Source organism: Equus asinus, chromosome 5 (assembly GCF_041296235.1).
Source record: "Equus asinus isolate D_3611 breed Donkey chromosome 5, EquAss-T2T_v2, whole genome shotgun sequence".
Taxonomy (NCBI): Eukaryota; Metazoa; Chordata; class Mammalia; order Perissodactyla; family Equidae; genus Equus; species Equus asinus.
Window position 1 is genome coordinate 58,213,056 of NC_091794.1, and position 17,961 is coordinate 58,231,016.

Genomic DNA, 17,961 nt, shown 5'->3' on the forward strand with positions numbered 1-17,961 from the left:
AATAGAACCAATACAATTTAACCTTTTTCCAAACTGTCATCAAATATTACAACAAAGAATAACTTAACTATACAAAACCTGTTAGTGCCTTCAACGTTGTCCTTGATAACGTAATAGATGGCTGTACATGCTACTAGCATTCTTACAAGTAAGGGCAACTAATTACCCAGCAGTCATGTTGATGGCTTGAATTTCATGGCTACCACCTACCAACTCTGGGGGTCATTAGAATATTTATGATAGCCAAAGACTATCAACACGGCTTGCTGTGGGACATCTCCAATTATACGGTTTACATTTAAGCTGCATGTCACTTACAGCAAGGTAAAACGTCTGAGAGGAATTAGCTGTACTACAGTAAGAACAGCATTAAAGGGTGATTCTTTTTTTTTTTAAAAGATTGGCACCTGAGCTAACATCTGTTGCTAATCTTCATCTTTTGTTTTTTTCCCTTCTTCTTCTCCTCAAAATCCCCCCAGTACATAGCTGTATATTCTAGTTGTGAGTGCCTCTGGTTGTGGCACGTGGCATGCCGCCTCAGCATGGCCTGATGAGCGGTGCCATGTCCGTGCCCAGGATCCGAACCCTCCAAACCCTGGGCCGCTGAAGCAGAGTGCTTGAACTTAACCAGTCAGCCACAGGGCAGGCCCCCTAAAAGGTGAATCTTTATACGTAAGAATAAAAAATGAACTATTCACACACATTAGACAGGCAAATCTAATTTTTTTTTTTTTACTATAAGTACTCAAAGGGAAGTGGAGAAATGGGAACTCTTATACCAGAGTTTGTGGGAGCCAACCTTTTCAATCACTGTGTGACAGTAACTTGGTAATTTCTAGATAAAGATGAAGATACACACCTCCTACAACTCAACAATACCTTCCTAGACCCTTTGCACAAAGAGACATTTATAAAGATGAAGAAGTGAAAAATAAGAAACACTTAAATATCTATCAATAGAAAAATAGATAAAAAACTGTGGTATACTCATACTTTGGATTTTGGATACTATATAGAAGTTAAAATAAAGAAACCAGAGCTACACATCAACTTGAATAAATCTCAGAAGCCTATTACTGGGCAAAGTCAAGCTGCAGAGGACATATGCAAGATGAAACCATTTATATAAGTTTAGGAACCTGTACAATAATTCATTATATTGTTGATGCTGCATACATAAGTAATAAAATTATAAAAACATGCATGAAAATAATACATTTTGGATATAAGAAAATGGTTCTCTTTGGAAAGGGAGAAGGGACCAAGGAAGAGGGCATTGGACGCTCTAACTGCATCTGTAACATTTCTGCTTAAAAAGAAAACAAAACAAGAGACAACTTAAATAGAGAAAAATGTTATGATTTGACTAACCTGGGTTGAAGGAATATAGGTATTATTCTCTAGATCCTTTCTGTACACTTCAAATATTTCATAAGTTAAAATTCATTTACTCAGGGGAAATTAATAGAAGCAGCCTTAACTAAATTGAAGTCAGGAATGCCTGTAGGGGGCACTCCCACAGCCTACCTCAATCACTCCAAAGAGGAACAGACAGGCGCTTGCTTCTCCCACAGGAAGTACAACTACATTACTACTGAAGAAAGACTCCTCTCTTGACCAGCACAGCCCAGCCAATGAGAAACACTGCAGCTCAGCCAATGAGAAGCGCTGAAGCCCAGCCAATGAGAAACGCCACAGCTCAGCCAATGAGAAGCCAGTTGCTGTCCTGAACTTTACTTTCCCCCAATGGACTTTTGTTTAGAACAGCTCCTCCCTATTCCCCCCTTTTCTCAATAAAAGCAAGCTCCTCTCCTTTGTTTTCTGGATTTGCCTATGGTTCACTATAGTATGCCCATGCCAAATTGCAATTCTTTTGGCTATTTCTGAATAAATTGATTTTGAGGGTAAAATAGGCGAATTTGCTTTTTAAGTTGACAACTTCGAACATAAATTAAAAGCAGAGATCTATTTCATGAAACAAAGACTTCTTTTAGTGTTTACTTACCTTGTCAACATGTAGAGGTAATCAATATCAATAGATACTTAGATAAAAAAGGCAGAATGGGAGGAGGACAAAAAATGTCGCAAACTAAGTAAATACGGTTAGCTTTAATGCTTTTCTCAGTGACGTCTCCCCGCCGCCCTGTACCACATAAAATTTTAATAATTAACTTTATAAAGTTCCAAGAATGCTTAGAAGATACTTACTCCTCCTGGAGCCCTCCGAGTTTGAGTCGAGGCCTGGAAAACCTTTGCTGGTTCATCTCCCACTTTGGAATAAGTCATAACTGAGGAAGAACTAAATGAATGTCCATTTGGATCCATGGAAAGGTGACCCTAGAGATAAAAACATATATATATATATAAATTGTAAATCTAGAGGATTTACTCAAATATGAAGAATTAATGTCAGAGGATTCAAATAAGCAACAACATCGGCTAGAAGTTCTACTAAGGATACTATACTATCAGTATGGTGTATCCAAATGGCACCCGCAGGAAGGTCCTAACCTCCTTTCATTTTAGGTACCAACTCCCACTCTCCTTGTGAGGAATAATAACAAGGGATTCACTTAGAGATCCTTAAGTCTTTGGGATCAAAGACTTGTGGCTTAGGGGGGCCGGCCCTGTGGTGGAATGGTTAAGTTCACGCTCTTGGCTTTGGCGGCTAGGGGTTTGCTGGTTCTGATCCTGGGCGCGGACATGGTACTGCCATCAGGCCATGCTGAGGTCGCATCCCACATAGCAGAACCAGAAGGATCTACAACTAAAATACACAACTATGTACTGGGGGGCTTTGGGGAGAAGAAGGAAAAATAAAAAATAAAAATAATAAAATCTTAAAAAGAAAAAAAAGACTTGTGGCTTAGATTTAAATATAGATGCTGAGCCCTGAAACCTGTGATGCTTTTATAGTCAGTGGTGGACCCTTGTGTGCAATTTTGTCAACACTGCACCAATTAGCCACATACCACGAAGTTTTATACCTCCTGTGGGTACCTCATTGCTACATTGCTAAAGTCATTTATAATGCCCTAGATTGGGACACTCTGAAATGATCCTCAGATTCCAAACTGGATGACTAAAATGACATAGGTCTTCATAGAAAATCAAGTTATTATAACGTTACTATTATGAGTAGAAAGTAAGACTATTAGTACTAGTTTATAGGTATTTAGACTGTATGGATCTATTCCAGTGCCTAAACATCATTCTTGAAATTTCTGTTTTCAGAGTATTTTTTTTTAAACACTAAAACTTAATTTTTTAGATGCTACAAATCCTTTAAGTAGACAGGTTATAAATAATAAAAATATCTAAATTCAAATAAAATGTTCATTTATAATAGTGACCTTCAGCACAACAAATGTTTTTGAGGTTTACTTTTTTCTACTTTTCAAACTTAATTAATGCTATTTTTCAAACCTGTATGTTGTGAAATCAATTTGGTGGGTTGTGACCAGGATTTTTAAAATATGAAATAAAAAAGAAAATATCAGCACATATTGTAAATAGTACGAGTGCTTTCTCATGTGACTTTGTCTCCGGTATGTTTATCAAGTGCACAGCTATTTTGTACTGAAAATATCAGCACACATCGTAAATACTATGATCATCTTCTCATGTAGCTTTGTTTCAGATATATTTATCAAGTACACAGTTATTTTGTACTGAGTCATGATCTAAGATATATTTTTCAACCACGGTGGATCGTGGTTAAAAAAATGTTTGAAAGTCACTATAGGGTACCAATAACTGAAAACAATGTTTTGCTCATCATTTTTTTAGTACTTACAAAGTTTCTTTGTACTTCTTGCATACTGTTTCTCATATTTAACATCATTCGGTCCATTGCCTGGAAAGGGTTGACACCTGTATGCTACAGGATATTAAGAAGTATGTTATTAACTATAAGTACAACACAAAAGAAGCAAATCAACCTTCTCAAAACATCGGAAACAATTTCTTCCCAATTTGTGCAGTGGGATCTCATACAGTAACCAACCAGCCAAAGATAATTTAAGGACTTATACAATGAAAGCGATTGGTTAAAGAAAAAATTGAAGCATAGACAAAATCCCAAACAGTCAACATATAAAAGTAACACTATCAAAACATGCATAAATACATGTGTATATATACACACATACATACATGCATGAACATATAAACACATATGTCATTTCTCATCTTTCTCAAAACGTAATTTGGTTAAAATTTAAATACTGAGAGGTGCATTCTGGGCTGGGATAGCTCTGACATAGAATAGTACACATTTTTCCTACTTCCCTTTCAATACCCCTTTATGCAAACAAATAAAACTTGGGTATAAGATGCCAGTGTCATCTCTACCAGTACCACATGGCTGACAAGCTGCTTCTGGAGTAGCCAGCCCTCCTTTTCATCACAGTACGGTCCAAGTGATAGAAGTCACTTCCCTCTACTATTAGGCTTTCCATTTACTGCCTACCACGTAAGGCTCAGTTAGGCATATCCTTGAAGCACAAGGTATGCTCCTTTAGAAGAACAGTTAAGGATTCCTCTAGAATAGTGGTTTCTCAACCAAGAGCAATTTTGACTCTCCAGGGACATCTGGCAATAATTATACTCAGTTTTGTTTGTCACAACCGAAGAGGATTATATGACTGGCATCTAGTAAGTACAGGCCAGGGATGCTGCTAAACATCCTACAATGCATAGGACAGCCCCCAAGAATGAGAATTGTCTGACCCAAAATGTCAGTAGTGTTGAGGCTGAGAAATCCTGTTCTAGAAAAATCTGCTATTGATTTTAGGTTTTATCACTGGAACACTCACCAGAAAATAAAAAGTGAAGCACACATTCTAATGTGTCAACCACTGCATCCTCTACTACTATAAAAGAGAGGGAGTGTCTGGTTCAAGGAACTCCTTCACTCCAGCAGGAGGAGTCCTGAATCCTGAAAGGCACTGTGGTTCAATGTCCATATTTCAGCCCTTCTGAAGGTTCTGCTGTGTGCCAAGCTGGGACTCAATAAAGAATTACCAAAGGCCTGTTTGTGTTTCTGCCTTCTACTGGGTTTTTAGTGCTGATAATGATGGGAAATAGATGGGAAAACCAAATTTAGGACCTGCACTTAACATATTAGGGAACAACAAAGGCACAGTTAGGAAATATTGATATGTCTCTGGGTACACAAAGGACTGAAGTAGAATTAATCTGCATTTTAGAAATTCAACACAATTTAGAAAATATTCTAAATGTTTTGTTTCAACACTAGGTTGAGAATCAGGGCTGTATGAGAGATACAATTCATGAGATGGAAGGGCTAGCCCAAGGAAGGGGTGTGGAGGGAGGGGGAGGGGAGGAGGGGGAGAGGGAGGAGGGGGAAGAGGAGGGAGGGGAGAAGGGGGATGAGGAGGGAGGGGAGGAGGGGGAGGAGGAGGGAGGGGAGAAGGGGGAGGAGGAGGGAGGGGAGGAGGGGAGGAGGGAGGGGAGTAGGGGGAGGAGGAGAGAGGGGAGGAGGGGGATGAGGAGGGAGGGGAGGAGGGGGATGAGGAGGGGGGAGGAGGGGGAGGAGGGGCCCGGGGGAGGAAGAGGAGGAGGAGGAGATCAGATGTTTGGGTATACTCGGCCCTCTTCTCACTCACTACCAAATCACCATCAAAAGATGTATCTGTACTTGCTCTGAGGCGGCCCACCACCTTGGAGTGACAAACAGTGGGGGTACAAATTAGAGCTGAGATTCCAGTGGGCTCGTCAGGCCTTCAGGAGCTTTGTACACATGCTCTTCTCTCTGCCTAGAATGTTTTCTCCTGACTCTCAGCATAGTCAGTTTCTTCTCATCATTCAATTATCACTTCCTTAGAAAGGCCTCTTCTGGCCACCTGCCTAAACTAATCTCTGCTTCACCTCCCACCTGCCACTATATCATTACCCTGCTTCATCTCCTTCGGCGTACTTTGACTATCTGAAATTATTTTGTTGTTTGCTGTGTTTTCCCACTCTATAAAAATAACCCCTGAAAGCAGGGTTATCCTCTCTGTCTTATTCACTACTCTATTCCCAATACATATAAAATAATTCCCGGCATATAGGAGGGCTCAATAAATATTTGCTGAATGAATGGACAAATTATCTGTAGCTCAGCTCAGACTCATATATACAACTGTTTACCAGATAAATCCACCTGGAAAGCACACAGACACCTCAAATGCAAACACCTAAAACTGAAATGATCCTTTTGACCATCCCTGCCCTCATATTTGTACTGCATCAATGCTCTATTCCTTAGCTCAGTGGCATTCCCATCCACCTAACTCCTCCTGCCAGAAATATGGCATAATACTTTCCTTCTCCCTCTCTACTGCTCCTTCAGCACAATCAACCACCAAGTTCTATCCATTCACCTCTTTAACTCTCTCTCAAATGAAATGATTTCTCTTTATTTCCACAACCATTATCCAAGTAAAGGCCATCACTAATACTTCCCAGAATGCTTTAACAGCCCCTGGCCTCCCTGCCTCCACTGTGCTCCCTTCTAGTCTCTCTCCCCTGTGGGCACAATGATCTTTCAAAAATGAGAATCTGATTCTATTATAACTTTGATGAAAATTCATCAACTGCTTCCCCTACTCTTAAGATAATGTCCACAGTCCTTACCAGGGCCGAAAGAAGTCCCTGGTTACCTCTCCATCCTCATCTATATCCACTCTCCAACTCATACTCTAGGATAAGTCATCCTCAACATCTTTAGGCAAGTCACCTTGCCTCCAGGTCTTTGCACATGCTGTTTCCTCTGTGTTGAGCACTTTTCTTTTCCCCTCTCTGCACTTCCTGGCTAATTCCTATTAATCCACAAGGTTCAGGAAGTTTTCTCTGGTTGACCTCCAACCCACCCCTCCAAAGGTCTAGGTTACATGCTTTTTTCTATCTGTGCTCCCACAGCATGCTGAACTTCCCGGGCATTTTAATGATAACTCTGTGCTATAACTGCTTTCTTTCTTCGTCATTCATCCCTCTAAAAACTCTGGTCGGGAAGGACAAATGTTATATGTCAAACTTCAGGGAGACAAATGGTTGAAGTCTAGCACAAGAGAATAAAAAGAAACTTTTTCATGAGAGTGTAGATGCATCCACAGGAAATGTTCCAAAGTCACACTATTCTCTGCTACTCCTCAGATGGCTTTTAAGTGTATTAGAAACTAGCATCACAGAAAACAGGACTAAAGCCCAAGAAATGGGTGGGAGAAAAGATGGTTGCAGAACAGCTGTACCTGGACATGGGAAAGGAAAAGTAACGGAACAAACTGGCCACAGAGTCCCGGGGAAAGCAGCCAAGCTGAGCTTTTCCGCACGCGCATGTCTGCCCGCAGGTTGGTGCTATGACGCCTTGGGGAAGGTCATCATAAACACGTGGAAGTCTCCCCTTTCAACACAACTATGGAGATCCTTTTTGTAAATCGAATGTTCATCTATTAAACTGTACTTTCTTTTTGAAGACTGATTTTATATATGTTGATATGACTTACTGCAAAAAACACATGCCTAAATCCTCTAAGATAAATTTCATACATAAAACTGGTTTTCAGTACAAATACTAAAAAGCCATTATGGACGTGAGACTGCATGCCAATTCAGTTTGCATGAGTTAATGAAAAAGAAATATTCGTCAGAAAATACTGCTAAAATGGTTTGTGTCTCATGATACGAACCATACCACCAAAACTGCCAAAAGGCACAAGAGAACTCATTGCCTAGGGAAAAAAAAATACAATTAACTTTGGTTATGACATTTAATGATAATCCCTGAAAAAGAGAGAAATGCACTGCATAATTACATAGTTCAGAGCTAACAAAATTACAGAACCTTCTAATTCAAAAGAACTCAATATACATTTTTAAAATTATCTGCTTATAATTCATTGTAGAGTCTGACAGAAGCCTGGCAGGCAAACAGGGAGGTCATACGTCGATTTTAAATATGACTACTGTAGTATTTATTAAAGGCAGCTGAAAGAAAAAGTATTTGCTATGGATTAAGACAAACATTTCTCAGAGGAAATGCAAATTCACACCAAAATTAATTAAAACATAAGGTACAATGATTAAGATTATATCATTTCTTTTGCTCAACTATTCTATATTTTTAAAAGATCAGTTAATCTTGCCTATAAGCAATTAAAAGTAAAAATTATCTACATTAATAACATTTCAAAAGATTAGCAGAGATATTGGGCAAAAAAAATGTAATGAAAACCTCCTGCAAACTAATTTATGGAATAAGAAACAGAGACTTCAGAAAGGATCACACACAGAGATTTAGAAATAGAGTCTTTGATAGGCAAAAGAATGTTACATATACTGGAATAATCAAAATTAACAGTTCACAAATAGTATTCCTCAATAGGTGCAGATGAATAAAGAAATTTTTAGACACATATTTGCAAAATTAAAAACTTTCATTACTTGGAAGTTTCAAATGTTGAAAATAAATTTTGAATTTCTGGGTAAAAGGTATATATAAAGTTTTACCATCATTCAGTGATCGATAATTTTCTCCCAGTATAAGTTTTGTTGAAAAATAGAGAAAACTTTGTTTATACTAAATTTTATAATAAATTATATCAGATATAATTTATCAGATTTTTATTTTATTTAAATTTGATTAATCTTAAATTATTTGTTTAAATTTATCAATAAATTGTATCACACTTATACTGCGTATGTAGAACAGTAATCTCCAAAGTGTCCTGGCCGCACCAGCAAAAGCCCTCTCTCTATTTCTTTTCACTGAAAGGAAAGGCAGGTTCTAGACTGACTCTAGCACCATCACTCAATCTGAATGTCAGATGGTCACGTCATATCTTGAATTATAAATTGTCTAGTTAAATAAATTTACAGATTAAATTATATAGTTTTAAACAAAACTAATCCTCCCAAAGTGGACAACTGGCTTAAAAATATCCCCACAAAGAAATCACAAGCTGAAGAAAATGCTACTAGTATAAACACAAGAAAAGAGCATAGCTGATGCTTCTCCTACGTGTAGTAGCAGTCTGTTTTCCCTCATACTATGGCTGATAAAGATGACAAATGTCAAGGATGAGCCAAAAATAAAGCAAAAAATTATTAAAGTGTCAATTTGAAAAACAGATTTTTTTGGGGAGGAAGATTAGCCCTGAGCTAACATCCGTGCCCATCTTGCTCTACTTTATGTGTGGGACGCCTGCCTCAGCCATGGCCTGACAAATGGTGTGTAGGTCCGCACCCGGGATCCGGTGCTGAACCCCAGGCCGCTGAAGTGAATGTATGAATTTAACCACTGCACCACGAGGCTGGCCCCTTGAAAGACAGATTTTTATCCACTGTGCTTAAAACCATCAGCATAATGGCTCACTGCTTAATCACAACACTTATCTTAAAACGTATTACTTCATAAAAAGAAAGAAAAGCTCTGTATAAATTTTTATTAAAAGTTCAAATAGACTAGGACAGCCAGCAGGCTCAAAAAGCCTACTGTTTTCTTGGCTATGCTTTTTTCAGACTTAGCAGTGGTCTTTTCCATCTTCTGCAGTCAGTTTCTAATTTTTATTCCTACCTTCACATCTAGTTATAAACCACTGACTTAGAAAAGTCAGGTTGGGATAGACGCCTTCTGTTGCTATTGCTGTTTGTTTTTGTTTTCTCTTAATTAATTATTGTTTGCTATTACGTAGGTCTTTCATGCTCAGACATAAACATGTCAAAGGTATCACATCCTAGGGAAAAAAAGGAGAGCCACATCTCACCAGTATAAATTACAAATGTACAGAAAAAAAGGTGAGTTTTGGTTAAGAGAGAGGCTGCATGTTCCTTTGAAAACCTGCTATAACTGGATGAAATTTCTATATCTTAATTTGAATTGAATTGAATTTATTGGCAAAGGATTTTCATAGTTTGAACAAGAAAAAAATGCACTGGTGTGAGCTTTCTAAGATAGTTGCTACAATATGATGCAATTAAAGAAAAATGTATACTAAGTGATTTTAGATGAGAGGCAAGTAAACACTACCAGCAGTATTTACTATCCAAAGAGCTATGAAACTTCAAGGTTTTATGAAATGGGTTGATCTAAATCTGACATAGCAAAAATTATCATTTATTTTTACTTAATAGGTAGATAAGTACTGCAGTTTTTCTTGGGAAAATGTTTAAAGCAATGATTTTTAAAGATTTTATTTTTTTTCCTTTTTCTCCCCAAAGCCCCCCAGTACATAATTGTATATTCTTCGTTGCAGGTCCTTCTAGTTGTGGCATGTGGGACGCCGCCTCAGTGTGGTCTGATGAGCAGTGCCATGTCCACACCCAGGATTCGAACCAACGAAACACTGGGCCGCCTGCAGCGGAGCGCATGCACTTAACCACTTGGCCACAGGGCCAGCCCCCTACAGAGATGATTTTTAAATGAGAAACAAGATGATAAGTTCACATACAGTGCTCTTTACTCAGTACTGGTTAAAAACGCTAAATGCTTTGGGGCCTATGTGAATGTCTATCATCACGCCCTCCATTGAGGTACCCACTAGCCACACATGGCTATTTAAAATTAGATTTGAAATAATTAAAGTTAAATTAAAAATTCAGTTCCTCAGTAGCAGTAGGCGCATTCCAAGTTCTCAACAGTCAAATGTGGCTAGTGGCTAGCTTACTGGACAGGACAGATTTAGAACATTCCCATCAGAAACGTTCTAGAACCCAGAAAGCACTATTGGATAATGCTAGCTACAGACTTTAGCCTATACTAATGATTCATAATTTTAGATAAAAGTTAATTTATGCCACCATACACTGTACAAGGTAACATCTATTTTAGCTTTTCATTCAAATGATGGTTTTGGCCTTCCACTGTATTCAGAACTGTTTTCCTACTTGACTTTCCTTATTCAATCATGACTTCTGTGCAACCATATTACTTCAGCTGAAGGTTTTTTTTTCATTCCCCAAAACTTGATTTCAAGCCACGTTGGCGAGGCAAATATAATGTAAGGTGAGCTAAAATGCAAACGGTTATAAATTACGAATCTTACAAACTACAGTTTCACAGAAAGTTCTCTCTTTATTCGGTTATATATTTCTTATTCCAGCGCATTAAACATCCAGATGTCTAAAGCACGAGTGCCCAGGAAAGAACCACTTACTTCTACTTCCAATGGATGACCAGTGGAGTCACAGTTGATGTGTATGGGCATCCTCAATGAGAACTTTACAGCTAATTATACACAGATCTATGCTCACGAGGAAATAAAAGCGTCACTTCTTGTTTCTTCCACAAAAGCTACAAGTAGCTCATTTATGCACATAAATACAAAGCACTACATATAGTCCAACTCTTTCCTTGCTATGGTTATACAGATATACAAAATACTTCAATGCTCATGTGAAAGATAAAATTTCAGAATGTCATATCTGATTTTTCTGTCCTCTTTAATAATGTTTTTTCTCTGATCTTAATTTTAGACTTTACGGAAAGTGATAGCCCTAGAAGTAAAAAATATATATTATGATATGACTATTTACTAATTAAAAGAAAACTAATTGGAATGTGAATAATATATATATTGGAATAATATATATGTGAAAAAGAATATAAAGATTACTTTCATTTAAATGGCAAATATAATTTTATCTATCAAACTTCTTAGGAATATTTGAAATATTTTGTTCTATTTAAGATTATTGCAAACAGAAAATATAAAAATATTTTTCTGGAAGTTTCCCAATTGCCCAATTCAATGTTTACTGAGTTCCAAATATCTACATTTTAATTGCAGAGATTCATCTATATAGAAATTCCTGTGGATCTGTTATTCTAGAACTGCCATTCCTGATGCTGAAAAACACAGAACTAAAATAAAAGAAAATAGTTAAGATATATAAAGACCCTGCAGTTTTTTTTTTTGAGTTGAGTGTGTTTGTGACCTTCTAGTTTTGCTCTTAGACAAGACTTATGAGAATATATTGCAGTTATGCATTGGTTTTGAATACAGTTAGAAGCTTACCTAAGTGTTGAAGGTCCAAGGTAGCAGTGCAGGAGGCTGGTTTCTCAGGGTCCGACAGAGATAAAGCATTACACGATAGCTTCGGCTACTATTTTGCAGTGGGGGAATGTTCTAATTTAAGGCACAATTTAATTTATGCTTGTTCTAATTTAAGACATGGGAGGAAATTCTAAGGTGAACAAACCATATATACATATGAAAAATAATACTTGAAGTTTGGCTTATAATATATAACCCTATGGACCTAAGGTTTTGGGAGCACAGTGGAATTCTATACAGCTAACAATTCACTGTTAAAGGATTCAGCTTTTCAAAAGATCCCTGCCTTGTATATACTAGTTATCTCTATAATGTAAGTATTGGTTATATCCTTTCATCATAGACACATTTCTTTGTGAGACTTTGCTTCAATTCCCACGGGACCTTCTCACTAATTTTAAAATAAAGAACTTACAGTCAAGGAATCTTCACCATCATCACGTCCCATGTGATTAAGAGCTCTTCCTCTACCATCAGAGATGCTGAGCAAGTCTCTTCCAAAAGGCTCAGAAAAACTTCTCATCATCTGTTGCATACTTTCTCGTTGTGCAATAAAAGAATCACTGTTGAAAACACATATAATCATATAAGAGTAAGTGTTGAAATTTAAATAAGTAGGCAGATAAATATTACCAAGAATTATTGTTGGCTAATATGCTTGTTAAAGAGACAGAAGAAGAGTTTAGGAGTATAGAATTATCTCATAAAAACCCACTATGCATGAATACAAAAACTGTTCTCTGTTCTATTTGTTATCCACTATAATTCAGTCATGTATATAATAAAAACACACCTTTACTTATCCCTTACTGTATAAAAAGGATAAACACAAAGTAACACATCTCAGGTAGCTTAAGCCAGCACTGAGGGAAATGGTAAAAAAAAGACCGCTACCTGCCACCAGGTAGAGACCACTTTGGGCAGTCAACAAGATAAATTCTAGTGAGGACTAACAAAGAATGCTGGCTTGTTTATTTTTTAACTCTGATTTATGAAATACGAGAACTATAGCTATGTTATGAACACTGTAAAGATACAACACTATTTTAACAGACAAAGACAAAGCTACAGATCACCTCTATGAGGCTAACTTCTGTTTCTAAGAACTCTAATTACTAGAAATCACCACATAGTAAAAACATCTTCTAAGTCTTAAGACAGTGGTTCTCAAACCTTTTTTGAAATTACCAATCAACTAGTGAGGAGGTTAGAAATAGATTCCTCTCCCCCCCAAACTCCCAATGGAATTCATTAGGTCTGGGTGTGGTTTGTGGACACGCATCCCTGGTTATCTTAACTCAAGTGGTCCCTCACCCACCTTTGAGGAACACTGCCTCTTCTGTGTTTGTGGTACCTGAATTAATTAGAAGCCAACCCTCTTTCTGAGCCTAAGTTTCCATAGCTGTAAGATGAAGATAATATCTATATCCTTGTTGTTAAGATTAAATCAAGTAATCTGAAGGCACAAAGCACAGTATCTGGTTCATATAATATATCTGACCCATATAAATGCTAATTTCCCTTATCTTCTTAACTCATGTATGAATGCTACTCCCTCTTATTCTATTATTAAATACCTCTGAGAATAAAAAGAGATGTATTTTACTTAAACACACATACAGCAATAATCATATTCCAGGCACTATTCTATGTGCTGTGTAAATATCGATGGTCTTAATCTGATGTTACCAGTTCACCCCAAGTCCCATTCAAGAACCTAAAATTTTTTATTGCCTTTTCACAGTGGTTTCTCAACTTCATTTCAGTTGGAAAGTCACTGACCCACTGGTTAATTCCTTATTGCTTATTCTAGAACTTAAGGCATATCCCCACAAAGCTCACCTTACCAAGGCAAGCTTCTTTCCTGTAGTCCAGGGGAGGCCCTAACACTTTGTCCTCCTTTCAGAATTCTCCAGCTCAGTTTCATTCTCCTTAGGTCACCCTTCCCAGTTCTAATTCTAAATTCCAATCTTCTGACGTCATCATGTCAACACTGTATCACAACATAATCATAAAACCACTCAAAAACTCTGTCCTGCTAGTAATTCCAGGCAGAAAGAGCTTTTCCTTTGAATTCTGCAGTATTACTATACCAAAACCTATTTCCAGGGAGCTCAGATTCATTCACATATTATGTTGGTGATTTTAAAACAAAAAAGCTTCAAGTGCAATTGATTAGCAAACCACTTAACTGGGTTTGTGTTTGCGTATGTAAAGAGGATTTTTGTTTTAATTTAGCTTTGTTCAGGTGTAATTTACATAAACAAAATTTATACACTTTAATTCTACAATTTGATGACTTTTGAAAAATGTACAGCCACAACTACCACCACAATCAAGATGCAGAAAGCCCCTTGACCCCCCAAATTCCCTCTTGCTCATTTGCAGATAATTACCTCCCTCTAACCTAGTTATCATTAGCTGACAGGCTTTCTGTCACTATAGAATTTCATATATTGGCCTCATACACTATGTTCGTCTTGTGTAGTTTCTTCCACTTAGCTAATGCTGCGATGGTTCATCCACATTGTTCCATTTGTCAGTAGTTCATTCAGTTTTCCTGCTAGGTCCATGGTCCACACGTGATTTACCGCAACATAATCACAAAACTGATTCTAGTTTTTGGCGATTATGAATAACGCTTCTGTGAACATCATATAAGCCGGTCTTCGCGCATACATAGTCTCATTTCTCTTGAGTAAAATGCCTAGGAGTAGGACTGCTGGGTTATACGGTAAGAGTGGGTTTAACTTTGTAAAAAATGTGAACTGAGAATTCCAGTTGTGCTACATTCTTGCTGAAACTTGGCACTGTCACTCTTTTTCATTTGAGAGGTGGTTTAATAATACCTCATTGGGGGTTTATTTTCTATTATTTGTCATTCATATATCTTCTTTGATAAAAAGTCTGTTCAAAGTTTTTCCCCGTTTAAAAACACCAGGTTGTCTTATTGTTATGGAGTTCTAAGAGTTCTTTATATATTCTAGACAAAAGACTTTGATCAAATATACGTCTTCTAAGTCTTTTTTCCCAGTCTTGGACTTGCCTTTTTTCTGAAAATGAACTTATTCGGCTACACAGCTATGAATCTGTTAACTCTTCAATTGTCACCAGACTATGACCTGTGTGTAGCAGTTTTATTTCTGACTTAGTTTTCTACTTCTGTCTTTCCTTTCATCTTTGTTTAATTAATTCCAATTCTTGTTACAAATTACATCTCTATATAAACTGCTTCAGATTATTTTTAGAAGATGAGGAATAAGTAGCATTTAAAAGGTGAAGGGAAGACTTGGAACAGGGAGTTAGAAGTGGGCACTCTGAGGGGAGTATGGTAAAAAATAGTAAACTGTGTTTATTATTCTAATATACCTTCTGAATTTCCTGTCTGAAAGTTAAAAGGCTTCTATTTTTATTTTGTATCTTCTAATATGGGAAAATAATTTGTAGTTTTTTACAAACTGTTCTGATATTACTGAACTTAATCCCAGTTAGGAATATTATGAACTTGTCTAGTCTCTGGTAAACTAATGAACTCACTAATTTATCTGTGTGGTAGATGCAGCATCTAAGATGGCCCCCGTGACCCCATCCCCTGGCACTCACGCCCTCATGTGACCCCTTTTCCTTGGGTAAGGGCTGGACTTACTGACTTGCTTCTAACAGGATACAACAGAAGCGAGGGGATGTCAATTCCAAAGTGGGGTCTTTAAAAGAACTGTGATTTCTGCTTGGGTGCTCTCTTCACACGATGGCTCTCTCTGGGCTATGAGGCAGCCCCACAGAGAGGGCCATGTGCGTGAGGTCAGAAGCAGATTTCCGAGGCCAGCCAACAGTCACTGAAAGAACTCAGAAGCATATCCTCCATCAGTCGAGCCTAGGGATGACTGCAGCCTCCTAAGAGGCCCTGAGTCAGAACCACCCAGCTGCTACTCCTGGATTCCTAACCTACAGAAATTACGACATAATAAACGTTTGCTGTTTTAAGCTGCTAAGTTACAGCAGCAATAGATAACTGATACATGTTACATCCCAAAGAGCAGTGCATAACACATTTAAGACTGCCCTCATTCTAAGTCTTCAATTTTGTTGGTTTCATCTAACAACTGGGAGGGAAATGCATCCAACCATATAAAAATAAGTAGTTTGTCTGTAGATCTGTTCCTGCATAGATTTTCACCAAACTTTAAGACTATGTTTGGGATGGTATCAATTATAATATAAGCCTCTATGGCATTAAAAAAAAACCTCAGTTGAGGGTGGAGTTTGTCTAACAGACAGGTGGTCCTACTCTAGAACAGCTGAAATTGAGGCACAAGAAGCCCATGGAACTGCTGATCAGGAGAGACAAATCTCACGTATTAAAACATTTGGGCCAGAGAAAACAAACCCTAGTTTAAATGAGCACCACCAGTACCCCCAACCCCCCGGACCCCATCAAAGGTCACTGAGGAAGAAGTTCAGAGCCACAGATATTAAGTGGAGATGCCTCTCTATGTGGCATGTACCCAGATGAGTGGAGACTTTAAGGATGGTAAGCGACTCTCCCGAGAAGTGGTGAGGAGACCATCTGACATATAGGACGGTTCAATTTCAATAAACACTTATTATGTATCCTGTGTGTCAAGCACAGACATTGATTACTGGTCTGGAGGAATTTACAATCTGACAGAGAAGTGAGACTTAGATGTTTTAAAATTAAGATTATAAAACTGGATATTGTATTAGTTTACTATTGCTTCTCTGACAAATTACCACAAATTTAATGACTTAATACAGATTTATTTTCTTACAGTTCTGGAGGTCAGAAGCCCAGAATGGGTATCACTGGGCTAGAATCAAGGCGTTGGTAGGGCCGTGTGTCTTCTGGAGGCTGTAGAGGAAAATCTGTTTCCTTGTCTTTTCCAGCTTCTGGAGACTGCCCATGTTCCTTGGCACGTGGCCCTTTTCTCCTTTTTCAAAGCCAGCAGTATAGTATCTTCAAATCTCTCTCTGACTCTTCCATATTCAAAGGACCCTCATGATTAAATGGAGCCCACCTGGATAATCCAGGTTACTCGCCTATTTTAAGGTTATCTGATTAACAACCTTAATTCCATCTGTGTCCTTAATCCTCTCTGCCATGTAAAATAACATATTTCACAGATCCTGGTGATTAGGACATGGATGTCTTTAGGGAGGCCATTATTCTGCCTACCACAGATACATTCCTAAAATCACATTATTTAAAGCAATTTCCAACTGTCCATCTCTGTCTGCATAAAATAGTCTTAGAAGGTTGAAATGCTGTAAGAACAGCCTGTGATGAACCTGGCACTAGTATGCTGAATGGGATGTCTATGACTGATGATTAAGACACAAACAGATTAAGGAACATAAACCTGAATCAGGACCAGCCAAAAGAGATCCTGAAATCCTCTGCCCCTGAAGAGGTACCCACCCCAACTGCAGTACTCCCTCTGCACTAATGGCCTGATTTGTAACTGTTCTTTCCTATTATAAATCAAGGGGACTTCTGAGATCTGTTCTTAAGACTATTAAGTGATTACAGAGTTAAAAAAAAAAAAAAAGGAAATAATTTGAGATCCATACCAATGAAAACTACTTTCTGTTCTTAATATAACAAAGCAAGTCGTCTTCTATACTTTCCCTCTCCGTCTCCCACAAAACCCTCTCCTCATACTCTTGGAGCTCTTGTCTCCTTTCCTTAGCACTTAAAATCTTCCAATAGGGGCCAGCCACATGGCTGAGTAGTTCGAGTTCTGCCTGCTCTGCTTCAGCAGCTCAGGTTCCTGGGTTCGAATCCTGGGCGTGGACCTGCTCCACTTGTTAGACATGCTGCAGGGGCAACCCACACACAAAGTAGAGGAAGACTGGCAGAGATGTTAGCTCAGGGCTAATCTTC

At 38.0% G+C, this 17,961-nt stretch overlaps 1 protein-coding gene across 4 annotated transcripts in view; it reads right to left on the minus strand.

The window, feature by feature from the left end:
• Positions 1 to 17,961, minus strand: part of MLF1 (myeloid leukemia factor 1) — a 42,995-nt gene that overhangs the window by 4,752 nt on the left and 20,282 nt on the right. For 2 of the 4 annotated variants that reach the window (XM_070509595.1, XM_044770999.2), the window contains exons 2-5: positions 12,475 to 12,622; positions 7,695 to 7,736; positions 3,797 to 3,880; positions 2,209 to 2,337 (exon numbers count right to left, since the gene is read on the minus strand). In XM_070509595.1, the coding sequence (XP_070365696.1) occupies positions 2,209 to 2,337; positions 3,797 to 3,880; positions 7,695 to 7,736; positions 12,475 to 12,622 (403 nt within the window). The remainder of the gene's footprint in view (positions 1 to 2,208; positions 2,338 to 3,796; positions 3,881 to 7,694; positions 7,737 to 12,474; positions 12,623 to 17,961) is intronic. The other 2 variants (XM_070509596.1, XM_044771002.2) reach the window with 1 other exon arrangement.